The 23326-nt window shown below is 49.7% G+C and overlaps 2 protein-coding genes across 4 annotated transcripts in view; both read left to right on the top strand.

Annotated features, from left to right (window-relative positions):
* Nucleotides 1–6230, top strand: part of FAM171A2 (family with sequence similarity 171 member A2) — a 39582-nt gene extending 33352 nt beyond the window's left edge. For both annotated transcript variants that reach the window (XM_028751784.2, XM_028751785.2), the window contains exons 7-8: nt 554–680; nt 2795–6230. In XM_028751784.2, coding sequence (XP_028607617.2) covers nt 554–680; nt 2795–4346 — 1679 coding nt within the window. In that variant the 3' untranslated portion in view covers nt 4347–6230. The remainder of the gene's footprint in view (nt 1–553; nt 681–2794) is intronic.
* A 2075-nt stretch (nt 6231–8305) lies between these two features.
* The window catches only part of GRN (granulin precursor), a 35697-nt gene continuing 20676 nt past the window's right edge, over nt 8306–23326 (top strand). The window contains exon 1 of one of the 2 annotated variants that reach the window (XM_028701974.2): nt 8306–9531. In XM_028701974.2, coding sequence (XP_028557807.2) covers nt 9338–9531 — 194 coding nt within the window. In that variant the 5' untranslated portion in view covers nt 8306–9337. Of the gene's footprint in view, nt 9532–13721; nt 13917–23326 lie in introns of those variants that run through there. The other variant, XM_028701975.2, reaches the window with a different exon arrangement.

The following is a 23326-nucleotide window of genomic DNA, read 5'->3' as shown; positions in this document are numbered from 1 at the left end:
AAAGGGCATCTAGGGAGAACCAAAATGAAAATGGGGAATAAATCCCTCCCTGCATAAATCTGCTCATATTTATATTTGTAGATATCCAGTGCTATTTTTCTAGAAAAGAGGTGCTGGAACTCACCATGAACACCTCCCTTGTTCTCTTGCAATTTCAATGGCACCGTTCTGGGAGGTCCCAGCGAGTTCCCGCTGGAAAAAAGCCCCGTATATAAATCTGCTTGAAATTATATTCCGCTAATCTGAGCATTTTTTATCAGTCCCATCATTTGATGTTTTAATAAAAAGAAAGCCATGCACAAAATGTTTAGTAATTAGAAAAATTGCCTTAAAATTATAGGCATGACTTTAAATCAAGCTTTTAAAGAGCCCCCGTGCCTGGTTTGGAAATTTATATAGTTGGGATTAAAAAACACACACACAAATTGGCTACATCTTTATGCCCTGCTGGATCAGATCCAGGGTAACCCCATTTAGTGCGTCATCCAGTTTCCAACATAGAAGCTTTAGGGAAACCTTCAAGTCAGCCCATAAAGAGGTCTCTTCGTTGCAGGGCTGGCCAGTGCAGTTGGAGGCATAAAGGACATTGCCACCTACCACACAATTTTCTTGCTCACCATCCTGGGTGCCCTGGCATTGCTGGTCCTCATCCTGCTCTGCCTGCTTATCTACTACTGCAGGTGAGTGCTGCTTGCCCAACTTCCCACTTCCAGCCTTGTCTTCTCAAACCACATTAATTTTTCTAAAGCTTGCTCTCCCTATCGCTGCAAGGGCTTATTTACTGTATTTTTGCTTTCATTTCATCTGGGTATTGTGGGGGTCGGGAACTGGCAGCCCGCAGGCTGGATCTGAGCCAATGGGCCATTTGAACCGAGCGCCAGTTGAGGGACCTTTCTTTCTCGAATGAAACTGCAAAAGGACTTCAGCTACTGGGGCTCTGAGTGGTAGCTGAAGCAGGGAGGCAGATGGAATGTTTCAGGCATCAGAGGAGATCAAGGACAAACCCTTTTCTCCCCAGCGACCCCTTTAGATACAGCTCACAGCTGCAGTTTCTGAAGGTTTCTCTTTTCCCCTTCCCTCTCTCACCTGGAAGGGTGAGGGAATTCAGCTAAGTTAGGAGTCAGTGCCTCAAGTTTCCAAGAGCGTCACAAAGCAGGTTTTGTTGTAGGTGATAAACATACACACACACACACACACACACACACACACACACACACACACAGTGGTGCCTCTGGATGCGAACGGGATCCGTTCCGGAGCCCCGTTCACATCATGAGCAGAATGCAACCCGCATCTGCGCATGCACAGGTCGCAATTCGCTGCGTCTGCGCATGTGCGTGGTGTCATTCTGAGCATCTGTGCATGCACGAGCGGCGAAACCCATTCCATTACTTCCGGGTCGCCGCGGGATGCAACCTGAAAAGATTTAACCCAAAGTGACTTTAACCCAAGGTATCACACACGCACACACACACACGTCCTTGGAATGCTTCAGAGATCTTGGATCTGGGAGACCTGAGTTCAAGTCTACCGCTAACATAATCAGGCTCAGTTCCCCATCAGTAAAATTGGAGTAATGGAACCTTGCGCCCCAACATTATTATTTGCGGGAAGGAACCACACTTTGCAAATCGGAGCCCTCTTGCAAACAATCTGTTCTAGTAGGGCCCAGGCACGAGGAAAGGCAGCTGAGCTGAGGATTGCAGGAATAGTCCTAAGGAATTTGACAGCTGTTGCAAGCACTTTGTTGCAAAATGTCAGGCAGCCTCTGGCCGATTAGTCATGGGTCCATTCCTTTCCCCTCCCACTCTCCCAAGGCTCTGCTCCTTTGCTCTTTGTCACCCAACCCTATGCCCTAGTGAACACTTCTGTGTAGTAAAAGAGGATAGCAGAACCCCAGAGAACAGGCATCCAGACACACATTGAACTGGGAACGGGGAGGAGGGAAATTTCAGCCAGAGGTACGAGCAAGCACCTTTCACTTTAGAAATGAAGTGCTTTGCATGACTACTGGTGAGTCTCAAACCCAGCTTGCTTGTGTCCCGGGGAAGAGGGTTCATTTCCTTCAGCCCTGAATACCTTGACATTTAAACTTCTTTAACAGTCCGTTCACTCTTTTACTTTTATAGAATTATAGAGGCAGAAAGAGCTGAGATATCATCTGGGAAATTCTCCTCACACCCCCACAGCACACAACCCTACGTCCAAAAGGCAGGAGCATGCAATTATTAGTATCTAAATCTGAATATATTCCCCTTCATCTGAAGAGCACAATGTGGTTCATTGCGAGAAGTGAGGTTACAGGGAACCAGGCAGAGGGCCTTCTCGGAAGCTGCGCCTGCCCTGCGGAACGCCCTCCCGTCAGATGTCAAACAGATAAACAGCTGTGCGATTTTTAAAAGACATCTGACGGCAGCCCTGCTCAGGGAAGTTTGATGTTGCCCTGTGCAAGGCACATGTCTCTCCCCTGAGCTAGAGCACTTCTGCTATGGCTACCAGTGAATTTATCTGCGCCTACATTTTCTTCTTCTTCTAGTTCCAGTGTGGTGTAGTGGTTAAGAGCATTAGATTTGTAATCTGGTGAACGGGGTTCGCTTCCCTGCTCCTCCACATGCAGCTGCTGGGTGACCTTGGGCTAGTCACACTTCTCTGAAGTCTCTCAGCCCCACTCACCTCACAGAGTGTTTGTTGGGGGGGAGGAAGGGAAAGGAGAATGTTAGCTGCTTTGAGACTCCTTCGGGTAGTGATAAAGCGGGATATCAAATCCAAACTTCTTCTTCTTCCCCCTTTCCAGGAGGCTGTGCCTGAAGCCACGTCAGCAACACAGAAAGCTCCAGCTCTCTGGGGCTCTGGATGCGTCCAAGAAAGACCAAGCCACCTCCATGTCCCAGATCAACCTCATCTGCACCAGCCACCTGGAGACGGCCTCTTCCAACGGGGACACGGACGTGCACACGCCCATCCTCAAGTCGGCCTTCTCCTCCTCCCGGGAGTTCGAGAGCTCCCGGGAAGAGTTCTTCAAGCAAGTGTCCAACCAGAAAGCCCGCCACGCCAGCAAGGCCTCCATGGCGGACACTCTGAGCCAGCGGGGGGCCCTTAAGGACAGCTACGCTCAAGTGGCGGAGGGCTACTCCCTCAAGGCGGCCCGCTCCATGGATGTGCCCGGTGCCCTGGAGCCCCCTCTCCACGAGGACTACAAGCGCGGTTATTCCCACCAGCGCCCCGAGGACAAGAGCAAGCAGCCGCGCCACGACAGCAAGGGCTACTCGCAGGAGCCCCCGTCGCCGCCGCCTCTCCCGCCTCCCTTCGACCATTACGGGGGCCACAAAGGGGAGCCCAAGCCGCCCGAGTTCATGATGTCGCAGTCCGTGGACCACCTGGCTCGCCCCACCTCCCTGAGCCAGCCCGGGCAGCTCATCTTCTGCGGCTCCATCGACCACATGAAGGATTCCATGTACCGGAACGTGATGCCGACGCTGGTCATCCCGGCCCACTACATGCGCCTGGCTCCCTCGGACCAGCCTGCGGGGGGTTCCGAGAGCCAGCCGGACCTGGACCCGGGCGGCATGGGGATCCCTCACCAGTTCGTGGCCGGAGAGCAGCAGCAGAGGCAACAGCAGCCGTTCCAGCAGCTGCAGCACCCACAGTTCCAGCTGCAGCAGCACCCGGGGGAAGAGGCCGAGGGGAAGGGCTGGGGCCCCCACACGCAGTCCGTCAGCGGCTCCGTCACCATCCCGGTGCTGCTGAACGAGTCCACCATGGCCCAGCTGAACGGGGAGCTGCAAGCCCTGACGGAGAAGAAGCTGCTGGAGCTGGGTGTGAAGCAGCACCCTCGCGCCTGGTTTGTGTCCCTGGACGGGCGGTCCTCCCAAGTCCGCCACTCGTACATCGACCTCCAGGGCAACGAGAGGAGTCGCAGCAACGACGCCAGCCTGGACTCCGGGGTGGACGTCAACGAGGCCAAGCCCCCAAAGAGGCTGAAGGAGGAGCGCCTGGCGCCGCCCGCTATGGGCCCCGCGTACTCCAAGCTGGTCTTCGCCGACGCCGACACGGAGCCGAGCAGCAGCGAGAGCCGCACCGCCATCTGCTCCCCCGAGGACAACTCCCTGACGCCCCTCCTGGACGAGAACGCCGACCACCGGGCGGCCACCATCCCCCGGCGCGGGCGCAGCCGCGGGAACAGCTCCCGCAGCAGCAACAGCAACAGCGAGCTGCGCCGCGACTCCATGACCAGCCCGGAGGACGACAGCAACGAGCCCTCGGAAGGGACGGACGACCAGGGGGACAAGAAGAGCCCCTGGCAGAAACGCGAAGAGCGCCCGCTCATGGTCTTCAACGTGAAGTAGCGGGCGGAAGTGTGCGGGCGAGGAGGCGGGCAGGGGGATGGGTCGCTCTCGTTGCACAGTTGGGGGAGGGGAGCGGAGATCGCCTGGACCACAGAGGTCAGGCTTCCCGCACGCAATCTTGGCGCCACTTCCTGCCCTCTACATCTCGTCAAATGCTTGGTGGAACAGGAACTGCCCGGACTTTTGACAGGACAGACTGATGGAGCGAGAGGCGGCTTGCGGCCAAGCTGTACTCTGTGTTCTTTTTCCCAGCATGCCCCGCGACCACCCGATAAGTTTGCCTTGCCCAAGGCAGGTTAAGAAGTGCTGCATCAACGGGCCGAGCGAGTTGGGCCTCTTACCCTTTTCCACCGACACCAGCCACTGTGAGCCAGGCAGCAACGTGGGGCACAGGAACTGCTGTGTGTGTGCGTGCCCACTTCTGGGACAAAGCAAGTTTCGCTGCTCTGAGAGACCTTCTGCCAAATCCCAGGAGGTGGACATGGCCTTGTTCTGAGTGGCTCCGGTTCCAAGAGCCCCTTATCCCCACCCAGCCTTGGCACGGCCAGAACTAGTGTTGGCTCCTTGCCCTGACATTATTGGGAGTGGAGGTGAACTGGAAGGCGTTACTGGGGCTCTTCACCCCCCCCCTTTTCCTTGGGGGCGGGGTGGGCAATTCGTACAGTTCCTTAAAAAAAATAATTGTCCTGTGGATTTTCCAAGCCGTAGCATGGTTTGGTGGGGGGGGGGCAGGTCGGTCAAGTGCCCAAAAGCTCGAGGCTGGTGCCCATCATTGCCTGTCGTGCCTCAGTGCCCCCAACAACCTGGGCGACAGTACCACAGACAAGTGCGGTGGGTTTGGGGAGTGGGGGCACCCGTGTGGCAACTGTACATATGTGTGTGCATGCGTGTATGTCAGGGGGCGGGTGGGAGCCTGAGCCACGGCGTGCGTGTGGGTAAGCATGTCAGTGGCGGCCGACCTCGCTGCCAAACAAACTCCCTTGAGGAGTCACTTTTGTGCCCCCCATCTCCCCACCCCACCCCTTTGTGCCTGCAACTCCTTGGTCTCCTCCAAGTGCCTTCTGGCCCCAAACGTCTCCCCACCACCACCGCATCCCCTCCCCACCCAGGCAGCTGTGAATGAAACCTTGGGTGTCCACGGAAGGGTACTGCAGACGGACCATCTGCTCAAATCTTCCTTTCCCTCTAATCCCTCTTCTCTCCTGCCAGGGAGCGCTTGGGGATGGGGCGGGGCGGGGGGGGGGAGCGCAGAAGGAAAAAGTCACCCTCGGCCTCTCTCGCAAGCCCAGCTGCCAACTGACTTAAGCCGTCATCGGAGACAGCCTGGGCAGCTGCCCCATCCAGCAACATGGCAGCATCAGTGACCAATCTCCCAGATAAAAGAGCAGGACCAAATTGGGGTGTTTGTGTGTACCGATGGAGGGGTGTGTGTGTATGTGTGTGTGTCTTACATCGTCGATGGAGGGGAGTGTTTGTATCATGCTTTATATATTTGGAGGAGGGGGGGATACGTAGTGTGTGCCTCCTCAGCAGCCCCCAGCAGCGCATCGGTGGAGGCCTCGTGGACCACTGAGGGGATACGGGATGGTTTTATTTGGGGAAGGGATAGAGGAACCACTAGCCTGAGGCTTTGTCAGCGAAACGGGGGGGTGGGGGAGCAAATGGGGAGGGGTGGGGTGGTTGGCTGCAAACCTAAAAGTGTCTTGGGGGGGGGGGGGCTTCTTTTGAAACCAATGAGTCGGGCCTGACCCCTTCTGAAACAGTAGAGGGCCGTCGGAGAAGTCAACAGGTCAGAAACCATTTGGGAGGAGAGAGGGGAAAGGTTGTTGTTTCTGACGCACCTCAGCACCCACTGAAGAGAGTTAATAAAGCTTCACAATTCCAGCTGCAGACCCTGTCCTTCTGGAGCCCCTTCCCCACAACACCAGGGCTTGCTCGCCATGTCTTAGAAGCAGCTGAAACCCCTGGGGAGGAGTTTTTTTTGGGGACAGGCGATGAGTCACTCCATGGTCGAGATAGCGAGGCCCTTTACATACGCTCAGAAACACTTTGTTCTCCGTCCACCTGTTCCAGGGCTGAGCCTTAGCAATGAAAACAGGTTCTGGGGCTGAGCCCTAGCTCAACAAAACCCTTCTCCCACCTGAGTCAGGCTTTTCAGTTTGACTGTTGCCCTGGGGGCGGGGGCAACTTTTCTTTTTCTCTACTTCCCTTTCCTGGGCGATTTCTACTTTTATCTTCTTCCACAGCACATGCTTGTAGGAGTTCTCTCCTCCCACCCTCTTTTGTCAGTCCACCACATTAGAGATGTCACCTGTGGAACTCCCTGTTCCTTGATGTGGCTGTCGGCAAAGACTCTCTAGAGAGGACACCAGCAGCCACCGGGAGCTGTTTTGCATGAGATGAAGATTTCTGCATGGAAGTCTGCACTGAAAACGGCAGAAATCCCATGTGTCATGCATATGTCTCTTTCCCAACTTGTACACATTCATACCTTCCGCGTGGGGGGAAATAATCTTCTGTGAATCAGCTCCACACCCAAGCTACTACTGTCCTTGACAATATCTATGAGTATTGGAGCAGCATCTTGGACTGGTGACTAGCCCAGCAGAAGAAAGCCAGCAGTGTTTTTTGCAGGCTGTAGGTGCTTTATGCACAGAGAGAATCCACTGAGCCATAACGGATTTCCCCGCTCTCCCCCCTTTGTGGAATCCCCCCCCTTTTTTTTAACTCTTAGCCTCATGGCCAGTCAAAGAGCTGTTTCAAATGAGCATACATCGCTGCAAGTGCATTGCATATTTCACAGTTGTCAATGGGGTTGTGCCTGTTCCATCTCCTAGATCACGCCTTGCTCAGCCTGATCAGTACCAGCAAACCTGTCTCCAAGGTGGCTGGTCCTAAGCTACCGTTGCCATGACGTTGAGGTACCTCTCAGATCAATGCACATCTTGTAGGAATGTAGCCCTATACAAAGATGGTGGCACTGTAGTCAAACCCACAGGAAGTTATGTGTAATTAAATGCAGTGGCAGTGCCACACCCCACACACTATCAGGACCCCCCCCCCCCCCAGAACCAGATACCTCTTACTCCTTCCTGGTCCAGTGCTGTTTTCTACTACCTTTTTATAGTTGGAAATAAAAATACCTTGCACGTAAAGGGAGCTGGGTAAGTGAGGGTGGTCTCTGACACTGATGCATCTTTAACTGGGGGGAATGCCTTTGCTTTCTCTGGTGACTCTGAACTCTCTTGTTGAAAAACCTTTTTTGGAGTTTTGTTTTTTTTTTAAAAAAAATATTATTATATAAATATATTAAAAAGTTGGGCAAACTTGGCAAACCTGGAGACTCGGTGGCAGCTGCTGGTGAAACCTCATACTTGTTCTTTAGAATGGTATTAATATATAAACCCTCGGAATTTATCAAGGTTTCATTGCATGGTGCTTGTTTCCTTTCCTAGGCAGCAAATCCTTCCCCCACTAAGCTCAGCTGAGTTTAGAGGCGAGCAGGTTTAGACTTAATTCAAAAGCAGCCGCATACAAACGGGTGGGGGATGGAGACAATGTGGATTTACTCATGGGCTTGGAAGACTCTGCTCTTACATTTTATATTGAGCTCCTTCCCTGTTGGCTGAGAGAACTTCACCTGTTGAATTTTCTGGGAGCTATGCAGCATTTTAAGGGACGCGGGTGGCGCTGTGGGTTAAACCACAGAGCCTAAGACTTGCCGATCAGAAGGTCGGTGGTTCGAATCCCCGTGACGGGGTGAGCTCCCGTTGCTCGGTCCCTGCTCCTGCCCCCCTAGCAGTTCGAAAGCACGTCAAAGTGCAAGTAGATAAATAGGTACCACTCTGGCGGGAAGGTAAATGGCGTTTCCGTGCGCTGCTCTGGTTTGCCAGAAGCAGCTTAGTCATGCTGGCCACATGACCCGGAAGCTGTCTGCGGACAAACGCCGGCTCCTCGGCCTATAGAGCAAGATGAGCGCTGCAACCCCAGAGTCAGTCACGACTGGACCTAATGGTCAGGGGTCCCTTTACCTTTACGCAGCATTTTGGGGACCAAGCACCCACTGAGGGAAAAAGAATATGGCAACCTCATGTGGGATATAAGTAGAAAGAAAGTGGGCACTGTTCAGTGTGGAAAAGTATAAATGTTTTGGCCTGTACAAGAGCGTTTTTTGTGCCGCAGAATACAGTCTTTGCGAGCTACCATTTTATGAGAAGACTGGTGAAAGCAAAAGTGGGTTGCGTCAGGCTCTCTCTTGGACTCCCTACCAAGCCATTTTTGCCTGAGCAGCTGTGAAGAAAGAGTGTGCTCAAGCATTTTGACCGCCTTTCTGTGCGTTGGGGAGGGAGGACAAAGGACCGTTCCCAATACAGCATGAGGGAAATGGAAAATTGGTTTGCCCAAGAGAGAAAAGATCAGAGGAACTGCAAGCAAGCTGGAAGCAAAGAAGTTGGATAAGGAAAAGAGTTTGCCCAGGGCTTGAGGCGGGACTAGGCCACAGGCCTTTGCTAAAGTAGTTGTATCATTAGGCAAGGGCAGCCGAGGTTTCCCTGTTGCAAAACAGCAAGCAGCCACATCTCTGGTTGCAGGGCTTGAACTCAAATGCTTGCAAATGCGACCACTGGAATGTTCTACCACCTCACCATGCATGAATTCATGAAGCCACAATAGATGCAAAGGGAAATTCAGCCCCCCCACCCCACAGCAAACTGGTGCTGAATGCTGACAGAAATAGGAGTCAACCACTGAAAAATGAGGCAGGTATCAATGGGCTTGGGAAAGGAACTTGGAGGTTTGCAAAAGAATGACAAACCTAAGGGAGCAGCAGCAGCAGCAACAAGACCCAGCCCAAATGAGGGCCGAGTAATGCCAGCAGTTTTTGGGGGTGGCCGATGGGTGGAATAGCCTACTGATGAAGGAAATGGCTGGCCATTGGAAGTTGAGACTGCAGTGCGGCTTTTTGCCCCTTCTGATAAACTCTGGTAGCCCCGATGTCTATGAGTTTGGCAAGAATTGAGCCATGCTCATTGAGCTGGTGGTTGCTGCTTAAAGGAACGTCCTGGAAATACCAAATAGTTTTTTTAAAAAAATTAAAGGGCCAGCAAAGGAAGCTGCTTTCTACTGAGTATCTAACTGCATTCCCAACGACAACTGACAACTGGCTCTTCCAAGGTCTCGGGCAAAGGTAAGAACAAGAAAGTCCACGTAAATTTTGAACTCTGCTCCCGCAAGAGGCACTAATGGCCATCAATTCGGATGGCTTCAAAAGAGGATTAGACAGGTATGTGGAGGGCAAGATTATGGCTACATTCCGCCCCCCATTGCTGGAGGTGGTACACCTTGAAATGCCCGTTGCTGGGATTCACAAGTGGGGAAGGGTGCTGTAGCACTGAGGTCCTGTTTGCTGGGACCTCAGAAGCATCTTAGCCACCATGAGAACACAAATGATGGACCACTGGCTTAACCCAGTAGGCTCTTAAGTTCTTGCCTGCCCTCTTGGAGTTGCCAATGGTGGCTTCTAGGACCTACCAGTTGTTGAAGACAGCGGACATGGGGGTATCCCATGAAATTAGGTACCTCCAATCCCTACGCAATAATAGTGGGGTGTTTTGACAGGACGAAAGACACTTTCTCATGCTGACTTTCCCCCAAAACCTTTCCTCCCATATTGCAACACCACAAGCCCCCGAGTATGAGCTCTTTATAGAAGACATGTAAGTTTATGGAGGATGGAAAAGAAAGCTTAAGGCAAACAAGAACCTTTCCACACAAGCCCTAAACGGCATGTCTTGTGAGGACCTGGGGTCTGGGATGCAGTGCAATATTGAAATTCATCTAAATATTAAACGGACCCACCAGATGTCAGATGGCAACTCCCGTCATCACAGGTCCTGTTGTGTTTCTCAATAAGGGAAGATGGGGATTTTGAGTCGTTGGCAGGTAAGGAGGCTGGACCTCAACAGTGTGGAGTGGGAAAGACAGCTGGTAGTTCTTCAGCCAGTCCATTTTTGGAACTTTTGCTGCACACTCAGTCTTGCCCCATATGCCCTGGCTCCTGCCCACTAAGTCCTCAAGCAGCCCCAGTTGCACCCCTGATCTGCCAGGCACGCACACACACACACGGCATTCCAGGTTCTGCCTACTGCATCTGATTGTTGGGAGATGAATCATAGCTGTCAACTTTTCCCTTTTCTTGCGAGGAATCCTATTCAGAATAAGGCAATTTCCCTTAAAAAAAGGGAAATGTTGACAGCTATGGAGATGATAGACTTAATGCTGAGGTTTTACTTGGTCGGTTTCTGGTTTCTGCAGATTTCCCCCAACAGCTGCCTTCCAGGGTGGAATTGAGAGATGTCCATAACAGTATATAGATATTATTATTATTATTATTATTATTATTATTATTATTATTATTATTATTATTATTCCCATCTGAGTGCATCACTCCAGCCACTCTGGGCGGCTTCCAATAAATTAAGACATCAAACATGTAAAACTTCCATATACAGGGCTGCCTTCAGGAGTCTTGTGTAGTCAGATAGTTGTTTATTTCCTTGACATCTGATGGGAGGGCATTCCACAGGGACTACCAAAAAGGCCCTCTGCCTGGTTCCCTGTAGCTTCACTTCTTGCAGTGAGGGAACCGCCAGAAGGCCCTCGGACCTGGACCTCAGTGTCCGGGCTGAACGATGGGGGTGGAGACGCTCCTTCTGGTATACTGGGCTGAGGCCATTTAGGGCTTTAAACGTCAGGACCAACCCCTTGAATTTTGCTTGGAAATGAGCCAATGTAGGTCTTTCAGGACCGGTGTTATATGGTCCCGGGGGCCGCTTCCAGTCACCAATCTGGCAGCCGCATTCAGGATTAGCTGTAGTTTCCGGGTCACCTTCAAAGGTAGTCCCACGTAGAGCGCATTGCAGTAGTCCAAGGGGATTAAGGGTTTCAATGAGTTGCCACAGTGTGTTTGCAAAAATTACCGTAAAAGCATGGAGGGGGGGGGGAGTTCATATTGGAGTTTCTAAAACTGGCCATATTTCATGTTGTGAAATACAGCAGAAAGGTTCTGCTTTCAACTGTGCAATTCCATCTGTGCTGCAGGTGGTATGGGAAACAATGTAAGAAGATTGACCTTTGATGTTACTGTAGGGAAACTCTTTATTTTTGGCTGGGTTAGCTGTGGCTTGAGATCCACACCTCTAATCTACAACATTAACAGTGGATTACACTGTAGGACTATCATAAGCCACTGTCTCTCAACCAAAGGGTTGGCAGGTGGTGTGGGGAAGATACTACCTCAGGTTAAGAACAGTTTACAACAGCCCTGCAATGTTGTTCTCTGTTAATGCTGCAGATGGATTGTATGCCCTGCAGAATTTACACTGGCTGGACTTTTTTCTTAAAGGAAGTTTGAAAACGGTTTTAAAAATGCCCACAAAATAAGACTGAAGTTAGAGAAAGCACCTCCGCCTCTCTCTACTGCTACATTTTGTTGTAGTATGGACATCCTGGTAATTGACTGCAGCTGGATTTCTCTGTTGATTTCTCTGGGTAGCTCTCACTGCCATCCCTGTGGAGAGATGAAAACATGGGAATTATCTACCCAGACATTGAGATGTGCTATGGTGCTCCAGAGACCTGGTACCCCCAGCCAGCAGGCTAAGCACATTGGGGAGTTGGGATCGATGGAGGATAGCTGCCATTTATTGCTCATTCCCTAATTATACAATCATAAAACACAGCATGCGAAGAGTCATTCAAAGGGGGGGGGGAATCACCCACAAAATGCACTCTCAAAATGGGCACGAAAGCTGCCCTGAGCTGTTCAGAAATGACATTGACTCAGAACCCCTTTATAGCATTTCCCCTTTTTAAATTATTTGCAAAGTAAACTTCAATCTCTTAGTCCTCTTAACACTGCAGCCATCTAAAGTCGCATAAAACACCAAGCTTCACAAAGGCACAGAACTGCTTGCAATAATAGCCAGATCTGTAGGGGTAAAGAGGCTATACTAAGCAAGAGGGAAATTCAGATAGAACTCTCTCATCCATGCCTACTTTCTAATTTTTAACATCCCATGGATTTCACTGTTTAGCCACTTTAGGGCTAAACCCTCAGGTGGAACGGAAGGGTGCTAATTCCTAACATAATAATTAAAAAATGCAGTACAGTCTGGGACTGGGGCGGTTTACTGATGCTCTTTCTGCCCCTCTCAAAATAAAAATAAGCTATATCCAACTCAGCTAAGCTGAGACTCCTGCAGGAGTAGGGGATCCACGAGATGGATTGCTCCACCATAGTACATTGCAATAAAATAAAAATCCCCTCCGCGCAGAACATTTGCAGGGGTCAGGGAAGGCGACTGCTAGCCCAGAATACCATCGATAACTCTTGCTAAGGGTGCAGGTTGATGTGAAAAACCTCTACATGCTAACGGGGACACGCTGCTGCTGTAGCCCGACTACAGGAATTTGAGTGAAGCAGCGTCTTCACGCGCCCTCTAGAGGCCCTGCAGTTGCGCGCCCACCTATTGACTTTAAATGGCGACTTCGGAAGTTCTTTGTTAGAAGGGGAGGAAAAAAACAGGAAAAGGGAGCAAAAAATTAGTTTGCTCCCCCAAACCTGCCAGGAATATATTTAAAGATCTGCGGAGCAGCTGAACCCCAGGGATTGGAATCGCCTTCCAATGCTCGCTTGAAAATTGAATCAGGGAATTGCCTAATAATTGTCCAAAGGGTGTTTCATTAATCTGGATTCTTCCGCGAGGACCCAGAGCTCTTCCCTGCAAGTAATACTTTTGAAACGGCGGCTTATTCAGTCAGTACTGTATACAAAAAGAATACATAGCATACTTGCCAATGCCAAGCAGCTGGTTATAACGCCTGTGCATGATAGAACATGAATTACAACCGCTGGTAGCAATGCAAACAGCATGCAGGATTAAACAGATCCTTAGGAAGACCTAGTGAGGCTCAATCTTTTTATGATCCTAAAGCCTAATTTACACGTGTTTTACGGCAGTAACGCTGCTGTTGTGCATATGCCATACAGACATCAACAACTAGATAGGAAAGCGGGGCAGCAATCGGCACGCTCTCAGAGGCACTCTTTCTTCGTTACCACTTCCGGGGCCGAGCCCCGGCGTGGAAAACCAGAAGTTCCGGCGAGCCTGAGCCGGTGTTCAGGCTACAAAAACGAAATTAAAAAAATATTATTTTTTTTTAAAAAGCCACCCCTTCCCTTCCCTGCCTCGTCACGTGCGCAAGAAAGCGCATTCGAACTGCCGGGGTCATGTGCGCGTTTTGCAAATGGACTTAAGCAACAGATCATATGACTGCCTCCTAATCTGCGGGGGGGGGGGGGCAAGGCCCGCGATAGCAAAGCAGCCAACCAAACAGGGGGAGAGGAAGGAAAAGCGGCCAAACAGATTGCAGGGACAGCGGCTCGGCCAATTCCATGGAGAGCCGGAGGCGTGGCCTTGCACCCGGGGTTTTGCTTTTGAGGCTGGAAGGAACCGGCTAGCGAAGGTCCTGCCGCGCCAGTCTTATTGCGGGGCGAAGCTGGTGCGAAGGGTGAGTTGATTTGGAAAGCCCCCGGTGCCTTGGGGGATCCTGCTGCAACAGCAGAAGGGTCCCCACCCCAGGGTGGTTATCAGTTGCGCATGCAGGAGGTTGGGGAGTATACAGGAAGGGAGAGCTGGCTGTTTCAGCTTTTCTTCCTGAGAGCAGTCAGGCTGACCCCTGTTGAAGACGGAATACTAGGCTCAATGCAAGCTTTGGTCTGATCTCAAACAGCGGAACTCCTTTGCGTTTGTTGCATCGTTGTTCTCTCTCCCCCCCTTCCTTTCACCTCCCCCCAAATTAATAGGAAACTGACCATTTCTCTCTGTCGTGCGCCTTCTTCCTCGCCTTGCAAGATATATTGCAGAGAAGCTTACCAGGTGCCCTCATTACATATATTTAGGCTCCAGGAAGAAACATTCCTCTTCTCCCAGGCCTCTGGCTAATTAGAGAGTCTATGGGCTTTTAAAAGGGGGGTGTGGGAATTAGGCTTGGTCTGTTACTAAGTTACCGTATGTATTTTTGTGTTTTTTTCTATTGTAAACCGCCCTGTGATCCTCGGGTGGCGAGCAGTATAGAAAATGTAATAAACAATAATAAGAAACACAAGCAGGATTTGACCCTGGGATCTCGCTTTGGTGCCAAGTGCTGTCGATAATTAAGTCCTGCGCTGTCAGCTCTGACAACGGCTTTAAAAGCCGGGGGTCAGCCCCAGAGGGTGGTTTTTCTGCTAAATAAATAACAGCAATCATTCTGAGTTGTGTCAGGTGGGGCTGGTTGCTAGGCCTGGTTCTTACACTCATAGTGGTTACAAACAGCTGCACTGTGCTCTGTAGAGCTGGGCTGCAGTGGCCTTTTCTGTGCAGCTGTTGAAAACCCCCACACATTATTCCTGAATTAGAGGGTTGGACTAGATGACCCTCGGGGACCCCTTCCAACTCAACTCTACAATTCTGTGATTCTATATAGGTTGACCTCAAAACCTACGCCCTGAAGGTCGCTGTCCTGTCTCTGTTTATGGCTTCTTGAGGTTATTGTGCAAGAGACGATGTTGCACTTCCTTTTCGCAACTCGGTTTTTACTTCCTCACAAACTGAACCTGAAAATCAGTGTGTGTGCTCTCTTCTGGTTGAAGTCAACGTGAAGCTTACGGAGTTTGGATCATTGTGAGTTCTGTATTCCGCCTCTTGTTCTGTAGGTGTGCCTGTGCTGAGATCTCAAGCAGGCAGGGCAAGGCCAGAGCGTTGCAGTCTGGCATCGGTCTTCAGTTTTGCATGCAGAAGTTTCCAGGTTGAATCCCTAGCTCTGGCAGGGATTGTGAACCCCTGGAAAGCTGCTGTCGCTTGGTGTAGGCAGTATTTGGCTAAATGAGGAGCTTCCTGTGTGCTTCTAAGGGGAAACCTGTTCGTTTTCTCACATGGAGGCTGTTTTGCACAGAGAGTATAATGGTTGCTGGATGGATAGTGGTCTCACACCCATCGCAGGCAAACTCACGATGCCCTGGGATTCTTGTGGAAAAGGTGACTGTGCCATTGCAGCGGAATATGCACAAACAGTTACCACACCCCATAACTTTTCTGTAGTACTGGCTTGGCTGTGGATGCTTGGGTTCCTCCAGGGCAGCTTTCCCCAACCCGGTGCCCTTCAGATGTTGAGAAGCTAAGCTGTATTTCAAAATATCTGGAGGTCTGCCAGAGAGAGAGGGGGGCTGTTCATGTATGGTACTGGGTGAAGCACGGTGTTTGCTACCTGGTGCTAATCCTGACACTTTTAAACCAGTGTTAGAGACTTTGAACCAGTGTTAGAAACTCCTTAAACCAACTCTGGGGTTGCAGCACTCATCTCGCTTTATTGGCCAAGGGAGCCGGCGTACAGCTTCCAGGTCATGTGGCCAGCATGACTAAGCCGCTTCTGGAGAACCAGAGCAGCGCACGGAAATGCCGTTTACCTTCCCGCCAGAGCAGTACCTATTTATCTACTTGCACTTTGACGTGCTGTCGAACTGCTAGGTTGGCAGGAGCAGGGACCGAGCAACGGGAGCTCACCACGTCGCAGGGATTCGAACCGCCGACCTTCTGATCGGCAAGTCCTAGGCTCTGTGGTTTAACCCACAGCACCACCCGCGTTCCCCATTTTGCGGTAGGGTGGCTCTAAAGTCTTTATTTTTTCAAACGATGGACTGACTGTGATTGATTCTCAATTAAACACCAGGCTAGTTCAGATAGCAACCATGAGCTAGGTTAAGACCTTTGAAAACTTAAAAGAAGAAAAGTCCACATACATTGCGACCTGTTTTTCTTAAAGGCGACAGCTCCTGCTCAGGCAGGTTCCAGGAATTCATTCCCCTTGTGCAGGCAAAATATAACTGATAGAATTCTACAGGATGTGTTGTGAAAACAGTCCAGATCCAATGATCTCCAGGCAGGCACCTCCAGGTGATGGAGACGTTAGATGTCTTCCTGGAGCCTGGTCGCAAGTGGTCGAAAGCCAGGAGCAAAATGCTCTTGGCTAATGCTTAACACTGCTTAAACCTTCTTTGGCTTGGAGTCAGCAGACTTTAAAGACCATTTCCTTCTGCATGGATATGCCCAGTTGTTGAGATCTTCCCCAGAGGCCCACCTTATCTGTACTAGGTCTCCCTGCTGGCAGAGGCAAGGTAGGGGAGGGTCTGCAATTCCTCTTTTTTCAGTCCTTTTGCTCACCTTCTCAGGGATAAAACTTGGACTTTGTTACCTCTTTGGCTCCAGGTGGAGACCTTTTTGTTTGCCCAGGAATTTTTGGGGGATGTTGTTCACTTAAGTCCCGGCTGGCTCTAGAGTTAACTTTTTTCTTTTTTCTGTTCTGTTGTTTTATAAATCTTGGGGTAGATCAGTAGTTGTCATACTTAGGCCTGTTAGCCAGGAATGCTTTGGGGTTGAAGAACAAGGCAAAAATGAATGAGCTGCAGCCAATCCGAACTTCTTGGCTCTGTGTACCTGCATGATACATGTTTCTTATGTGTAACGTTCCAATACTTAGGAGTGATTGTAACAAGGCATATGATCTGGTTATGCCAGCGGCACTTTGGCTCTGTATATTATCATTTATTTAATTTCTTAGTCACTTTATCTTGCTCAGGGCAACTCAAAGTGACTTAAAACCAAATAGATGTTGGGGCAGGATTCCAAATATATTCATTAAAACCAAGGTAAAGGGACCGCTGACCATTAGGTCCAGTCGTGGCTGACTCTGGCGTTGCGGCGCTCATCTCGCTTTATTGGCCGAGGGAGCCGGCGTACAGCTTCCGGGTCATGTGGCCAGCAGGACTAAGCCGCTTCTGGCAAACCAGAGCAGCGCACGGAAACGCCGTTTACCTTCCTGCCGGAGCGGTACCTATTTATCTACTTGCACTTTGACGTGCTTTCGAACTGCTAGGTTGGCAGGAGCAGGGACCGAGCAACGGGAGCTCACCCTGTCGTGGGGATTTGAACCGCCAACCTTCTGATCAGCACGTCCTAGGCTCTGTGGTTTAACCCACAGCGCCACCCGTGTCCCTTATTAAAACCAAGGGGGGAAATGAATACATCAAAAGCATCCCACCCACTTCTAAAAGGCCACAGATGGTTAAAGGCCCAGTTATGGAGGAAAGTTTTTGCCTGGCACCTAAAAATATCTAATGATGGCGCCAGACGAGCTTTCACAAATGTGGAGACAATCTCCGGACCTCATGTGGACGAGGCACACAAATAAGGGCCTCAGGTGGTGATCTCAAGGTCTGTGTTGGTTCATATGGGGAGAGGCCGACCTTGAGCTATTGCGGTCCTGGAACTATCTTAAAGAAGCTACATAGCTGTGAGTGCCTGAACCTTTCCTGGCTTGGCAAGATTACGGCAGTAAAAATGTCCGTCTGAGTTTCTCTTTCATTTTCCAAGTCTTTCCTGTAACAGCCCCAGAAGCGCAAAGAAATCATGAAAGAGAAATCTATGAAAGAGAAATGGTGTCCCTTGGCTACTGACATTCTGTACAGAGTTAAGACCTAACGGGGGCTTGGTATGCCTAATTTAAGGGTATACTACCATGCCTTTTAATTGAAACAATTATTACTTATGAATATGTCCCCTGGCTTCAACTGTGAGTAGGGACTGCAGTGCCTTCGCTTTGAGAACTGCTGTTTTTACACCTCTCATGGGGTATAATTAAAAAAATAAAATAGAGAATCCATTTTTTAGAACAACCTTGGTGATCTGAAGGTGTTGGCATAATAAATTGGCCCACAAGAGAATCTCCCACTTTGCCATTTCTTGATCACCTGCTTTTTAGACACGGAGACAAGTTTACTCAACAAGAGTTGTGAGTATCTAGAGAATAAGGGATTTGGTGGAAAAAGCAACACATAAAACAAACAGATATTTGATCCATCCGTGTACATTGCTTCGACATGTCTTGCGAGATCACATTGCCTGCACATAGCTTCTGCAGTTTGTGTAGATCTGTACTCCAGCTGGATCATCTTTCTGTTGTGATTTCTGAGATGTAAGGAAGTTTGGCTCCACAAGGGATTGGCTTTTTGCTTGTGGGGGGGGGGGGCAGACAGGAGAAAGAGGCACATCAGGTTCGGGAAGGAGGGCTGTTTCTTTACTGTTTCCTGGTAATATTTAGGAGCACCAGCTCTCTGTGCTTTGTAAGAGAAGCCTAAGGCTATATAGCAGGAGGGAGTGTGTCTGTTCACAGTGGTACAGGTCAACAAGCCACCTGTAAGCATGAATTTCCTCCCATTTTTCAACTGCACCCCATCACTTCCACAGGTTTCCATGACTCCTTCTTTTTCAGGGTCTGATTCTGTGAGTGTGTGGTGGCCAAAAAAAAAAAAAAGTACAAGTCAGATCAACGGGACATCTTTTTGAGAAAGATCTGACCTGCCCACTCCTGCTCATATTTATTTGCACATAAAAGGTAAGGGGGGGGACGCGGGTGGCGCTGTGGGTAAAACCTCAGCGCCTAGGACTTGCCGATCGCATGGTCGGCGGTTTGAATCCCCGCGGCGGGGTGCGCTCCCGCTGCTCGGTCCCAGCGCCTGCCAACCTAGCAGTTCGAAAGCACCCTTAAGTGCAAGTAGATAAATAGGGACCGCTTACTGGCGGGAAGGTAAACGGCGTTTCCGTGTGCGGCTCTGGCTCGCCAGAGCAGCGATGTCACGCTGGCCACGTGACCCGGAAGTGTCTGCGGACAGCGCTGGCTCCCGGCCTATAGAGTGAGATGAGCGCACAACCCTAGAGTCTGTCAAGACTGGCCCGTACGGGCAGGGGTACCTTTACCTTTAAAAGGTAAGGGACCCCTGGACGGTTAGGTCCAGTCAAAGGCGACTCTGGGTTTGCAACGCTCATCTTGCTTTCAGGCCAAGGGAGCCGGCGTTTGTCCACAGACAGTTTTCCGGGTCATGTGGCCAGCATGACTAAACTGCTTCTGGCACAACTGAACATCGTGACGGAAACCAGAGCTCATGGAAACGCTGTTTGCCTTCCCACCACAGCAGTACCTATGTATCTACTTGCACTGGCGTGCTTTCGAACTGCTAGGTTGGCATAAGCTAGGACAGAGCAACGGAAGCTCACCACCGTTGAGTGGATTCGAACCACTGACCTTCCGATCGGCAAGCCCAAGAGGCTCAGTGGTTTAGACCACAGCGCCACCACTGCCCCATCCCTGGGCACCATGTTATCCAAGCAATCTGCCTCTTCCCAATGGCTGTTTGGAAGTGCAGCATCCCAACAGCTTTAATTTGTTGTTATAACGTGGGTGGAATAGATTGGGGAAGGAGGGCCTGCACCACAGTTGCAAGGTTCTTGCAGTTGGACAAAAGGATTTTTGCACAGGCATTCACAGAGGACGGTTTTCACATGGTGTGGATATTTGATTACCCTGTTTCAGGTGCCACATGATGAACATGCATTTAAAACCATTCATCAACACCTGCAGGTGAATTGGGGAACTAGTAATTGCAAAGAAGGAACTAGGTTCAGCCTCGTCAAGGTCAGCTGGTTCTGAATGCACGTGGTGTTTTCTTTCTGTCATCCTTTCTGTTCCTCTATAGCTGGGACAGAGGGGAAAACCCTAGACCTCCAGCCGTTGTGGAACTTGGCTGATGGGAGTTACGACTCCTATCCTTACATCATGACTCCATTATGGAGCAACTGCTGAAGAAACCAGGCTTCTCTTCCAAACCCCATCAGATTTCTGAAGCCAAGAGATTGGGGTGTCCCACCATGATGATGAATATGGAGCTTAGCTGGTCTGGACTGGCTACTCCAGATTAAAGTGCATATTTCTCCCAAGCCGCTGTTGCTCAAATCTACGGTCTTGCATTGTGCACACTTTAGATACGAGCTGTCCTCAGGTTTAGCAAAGTACCCTAGTTGTCCCTTTGGCTAATTGACTCCTCCTGCTAGCAAGCTGATCTGAGAAATCTTTAAATCTGTAAATCGCAGACTTAACACCTAATTCTACAATTCCTAAACTACTGATTCTGGAGAAAGGAATGGTCTTCCTGCTTTATTGCGGTTAACTGCTTTTTGTGGGTAAATGAAGCTGGCATCAGGTGAATCGGAGGATAGAGGTGGGAACTGTGATTTTGTATTCCTGGCGGCTAAGTTCATTTTATAGGCTGGAAAGGGTAGAAGTTGACTTTGGAACTGGAGTGCAGAGCAGGCTTAAGTTCAGGTGAAACCCATGTCAATTCAGATGCTGTGCTTTCTAACTTGAAAATTAGCGCCTTGATCTCTCTCTAGCTCATGCATTTTATGGAATCTGCTTGTTCTTCCTCCTTTTCTTCCTCCCTGAAAGTTTTGTTTCATGAAAGTTTCATTTCATCTCTCTCTCTCTCTCTCTCTCTCTCTCTCTCTCTCTGTGTGTGTGTGTGTGTGTGTCAGTCAGTCAGTCACAGAAGCTACAGACCAAAAGTTTCCATTTCGGTTGCAGGGACACATAAATTTCAGTTCCTGATTGCGGCTGCCAATTTGGCTCTATTTTGGACTTCTGTGGCAATAAAGTGATGAGGACATGCTGCAGAACAGGGCAGCAGCAGCAGACCCACCTGCGCACCCACCCCCAAACCCCCTAACCTGGCCAGCTTTGCAAGAGGCACCTGCTTCAGGCAGGCAGAGCCTTTCTAAAACTCAGTATGGGTAGCTATTGCATATTATGTCGTAGAATTCTAAAGTTTGGAAGGGACCCCAAGGTTCATCTAGTCTAACCCCCTGCAGTCATGCTACCTTTCAGCCAAGGATCCCCTCAGGGTTGGACTGCAAATACAGAATTAAAAAAAAATGGCTCCCTCGGCCAATAAAGCGAGATGAGCGCCGCCACCCCAGAGTCGGTCACGACTGGACCTAATGGTCAGGGGTCCCTTTACCTATAAAATACAAAGTTTTTTTATTTTGTTTTTAAATTAAAACAGCAACATAGCAGTGCTTTTTCTGAAGAGGGACGGGATTCATATTTTCTGATGCTAGGCCTGGTGGTAGTTGTGGCAACTGGTCTAGCCCAATGTATTTTGCTGCCTGAGGTGAAGGGTAAGCAGACATCCCCATGGCCTGCGCCATTCCAGTGTGGCGTAGTGGTCAGACTGTTGGACTTGGGCCCGGGAGACCAGGGTTCAGATCCACACTCGGCCATGAAGCTCATCGGGTGACCTTGGGCCAGTCACTCTTTCTCAGCCAACCTACCTCTCAGGGTTGTTGTGGTGGTAAAGTGGGGAGACCATGTAGGCCACCTTGAGCTCCTTGGTGGGATAAGGTAAAAGGACCCCTGACCATTAGGTCCAGTCGTGGCTGACTCGGGGGTTGTGGCGCTCATCTGGCTTTATTGGCCGAGGGAGCCGGCGTACAGCTTGCGGGTCATGTGGCCAGCATGACTAAGCCGCTTCTGGTGAACTATAGCAGCGCACGGAAACGGCGTTTACCTTCCTGCCGGAGCGGTACCTATTTATCTACTTGCACTTTGAGGTGCTTTCGAACTGCTAGGTTGGCAGGAGCTAGGACAGAGCAACGGGAGCTCACCCCGTTGCGGGGATTCGAACTGCCGGCCTTCTGATCGGCAAGTCCTAGGCTCTGTGGTTTAACCCACAGCGCCACCCGCGTCCCTTCCTTGGTGGGATATAAATGTAATAAATTGAATCTGTGTGCAGTAGGTAGCTGGACTGGTAGTTACCTCAACACTGGAATGGAGCAAAATCCTCCTTCTCACCTGAGGGCACTCGGCTAGCTCAGGAGGTACAGCGTTGGCCATGGGGTACACACAGCTCTGTACTCCCAACCAGGGTGGATTTGATTTAAATCAAATCATTTAAATCACAATTTAAAGCACTAGTCAGTAAGACTTGATTTAAATCATCTTTTTACAGAAAGACTCATTCTTGCTGGTATAATCTTAATATTTACAACCAGATGAAGGTTTCATTTTTGGAATAATAAATTTTCAGAGTAGTTTTTGCAGTTATATCAAAAGTTACTGATTTGGTTATACTGTTAGAAATACATAGATAATTATGAAATTATTGTGAGGTTTAATAAGTTAACTGTTTATATTTGGAAACTTTTCTGCTGTACTTTATTGGAAGGAGAAAAATAATCATTTCCTCAATAACAATTTATTTAACTAAAACAATAGCATTATAGCATATGTGTCCATGTTTGTTAACTGATGTGGTTAAACAATTTTTTAAAAAATTAGACTGAGTTTTAGCACATGAAAAACTTAAAACAAATCCTTATTTCTTGATGAATAGCCTTTGGACTATAATGTAACTGAAATAGAAAACTATCTTTAGAAAGGTTTTTCCTCCAAAAGCATTTTATTTTTTAAAAATCATTGATTTTTTTATCCAAACTGCTCCCAACACCTCATCGCTGCCCCCTGCCCCTTGGCATCTGCTATCTGAGGTCATCACCTCATTCTGCCTAATGGTAGGGTTGGCCTTGCTTGCTTGCTTGCTTTGAAGACTTCTTGGGCAGCGGTAGGAGCTCAGTGACAACTGCCCAGGCCCTTAATTCTAGCCTGCAGCCGGCAACTCTATGGCCCAATGCAGCGTTGACTAGAACTTCCCATTATCGGCTCTGTTCACACCCAGAGCTTCCTCACATGATGTTGTACAAAATGACTGAGTCACACGAGGGTCAGTTAAGTCAGCTGATGACCCAGCTGAGTCACGTGATACTCCAGTAGGTCAGAGTTCTGGGTCACGTTTTTGATGCACATGTTCTCGTTTATGCCTGGGTCTGCTTCTTGGCATTTATTATTATTATTATTATTATTAAATTTGTCAGTCACTTTATCTTGCCCAGGGGAAGAAGGCTCAGAGCCTGGGGGTGGGTGGTGGGAGGAACATGAGTGGTAAGAGGTTGAAGACGGGGAGGAGGAGGGGTCGGAAGCTGAAGAGACAACAGGGT

This window comes from Podarcis muralis, chromosome 13 (assembly GCF_964188315.1).
Source record: "Podarcis muralis chromosome 13, rPodMur119.hap1.1, whole genome shotgun sequence".
In the NCBI taxonomy this organism is placed as follows: domain Eukaryota; kingdom Metazoa; phylum Chordata; class Lepidosauria; order Squamata; family Lacertidae; genus Podarcis; species Podarcis muralis.
This window is presented reverse-complemented; position numbering and strand designations above follow the sequence as displayed.